Genomic DNA, 1644 nt, shown 5'->3' on the forward strand with positions numbered 1-1644 from the left:
GTTTAACTCCGGATCATGACGTTTTTCTGGCGTTTAACTCCAGACAGCAGCTTGTACTTGGCGTTCAACGCCAAGTTACGTTGTCATTCTTCGAATAAAGTATGAACTTATTATATATTGCTGGAAAGCCCTGGATGTCTACTTTCCAACGCCGTTGAGAGCGCGCCAATTGGAGTTCTGTAGCTCCAGAAAATCTTTTTCGAGTGCAGGGAGGTCAGAATCCAACAGCATCAGCAGTCCTTTTGTCAGCCTTCTTCAGAGTTTTGCTCAAATCCCTCAATTTCAGTCAGAATTTACCTGAAATCATTAGAAAAATACACAAACTCATAGTAAAGTCCAGAAATGTGAATTTAACATAAAAACTAATGAAAACATCCCTAAAAGTAGCTCAAACTTACTAAAAACTATATGAAAACAATGCCAAAAAGCGTATAAATTATCCGCTCATCAGTGCTCATCAAATCATAGTATGTATAGATTGTTTCTCAATCAGTTCTAGGGAGGTGAGGTTGTATTTTTATTATTATATGCTTCAAATTGTTGAAAATATAATGTGAATTCTATTCTTCTGAAGTTATGATGGGATGTTAGTTTGAATGATGTTATTTGTGATCTCATCTCATTCTTTTATACATGATTCTGATGTCAGTCAAAGTTGTTGCTTCCTCCTTTTATTTTGTCACTTTCGAAGTTATGATGGGATGTTGGTTTTTGAATTTTTCTTCAAAAACAAAAGATGGATTGGATGTGGTTAGGTGGGGAAAGTGATTCTCTTCCCTGTTTTTCAGTGTACCCTCACATGAAAAATCAGATTTTGGTGGTTTGGTGGGAGAAATGACATCATCTTCTATAACAAATAGTACTATCTTTTATTATTCTATCAAAAAAGTTATTTGGTTAATGAGAGTAGGTATCGTTACTTGTGACTAACTCCCCTTTGTCATTTGTTGCAAATCAATCGCATCAGCAAGTACTTTCATGGCCTCTCTGGTTATAGGTTTTCTTTCAAAAAGGAAAAACATTCCCCTTCTACAAATCACGTCAGATCTCCTGCTCTTCATTCTTCCGATGGATGATTATCTTCCTTCTGCAGATTTGATTGGTAGGTGTTGATTGCTGTCAAATTTTCAATGATGTGATGGTCATTCATATTGTTTTGCCTCATAATCAGTGCTCATCCTTCTTTCCAGCGTAGTCCTTATATATGTATATATTCCCTTAAGAAATATACCCTCCAATGAATATATCAATTCCACTTTCGATTGGTTTCAAAGTGAGTGTTATATACACAATGATCTTTTATTTTTTTTCCTCCATGGTTCAAATTTTTTAATTTAAATCCTGAATTGGTTTCATTTCTCTGTCTATAAATTGGATCCTAAGTTTCACAAGTCTGCTGCATTACTTTCATGCTTTAAGAGTATTCTGAAAAGCCTTTCTACTTATTCTGATTTTATTTTCTGAAAGTCAAGGTTACAAGTGTATGCAGTGAGAAAATAAGTTATACTCATTCATTCTCATTCATTCTCTTCAAATGAACTTATGGAGGTTCTTTGATTTCTTTTTTTTTTTTTTGGGTTATATATAACTGAAGTGGTGTCTAAGAAGGAAGTACTATTTTATTCGAAATACCATTATAGTGAA

At 34.1% G+C, this 1644-nt stretch overlaps 1 protein-coding gene across 1 annotated transcript; it reads left to right on the plus strand.

The window, feature by feature from the left end:
• Positions 1-656: 656 nt before the first annotated feature.
• Positions 657-1102, plus strand: LOC110272671 (uncharacterized; the record flags this gene model as incomplete). Its single annotated transcript, XM_052262543.1, is given in 1 exon segment — positions 657-1102. A coding segment is annotated over 1 exon segment (124 nt), but the record flags the coding sequence as incomplete, so codon positions are not given.
• Positions 1103-1644: the final 542 nt, after the last annotated feature.

The sequence above is a fragment of the Arachis duranensis genome, chromosome 6 (genome assembly GCF_000817695.3).
Source record: "Arachis duranensis cultivar V14167 chromosome 6, aradu.V14167.gnm2.J7QH, whole genome shotgun sequence".
NCBI classification, from domain to species: domain Eukaryota; kingdom Viridiplantae; phylum Streptophyta; class Magnoliopsida; order Fabales; family Fabaceae; genus Arachis; species Arachis duranensis.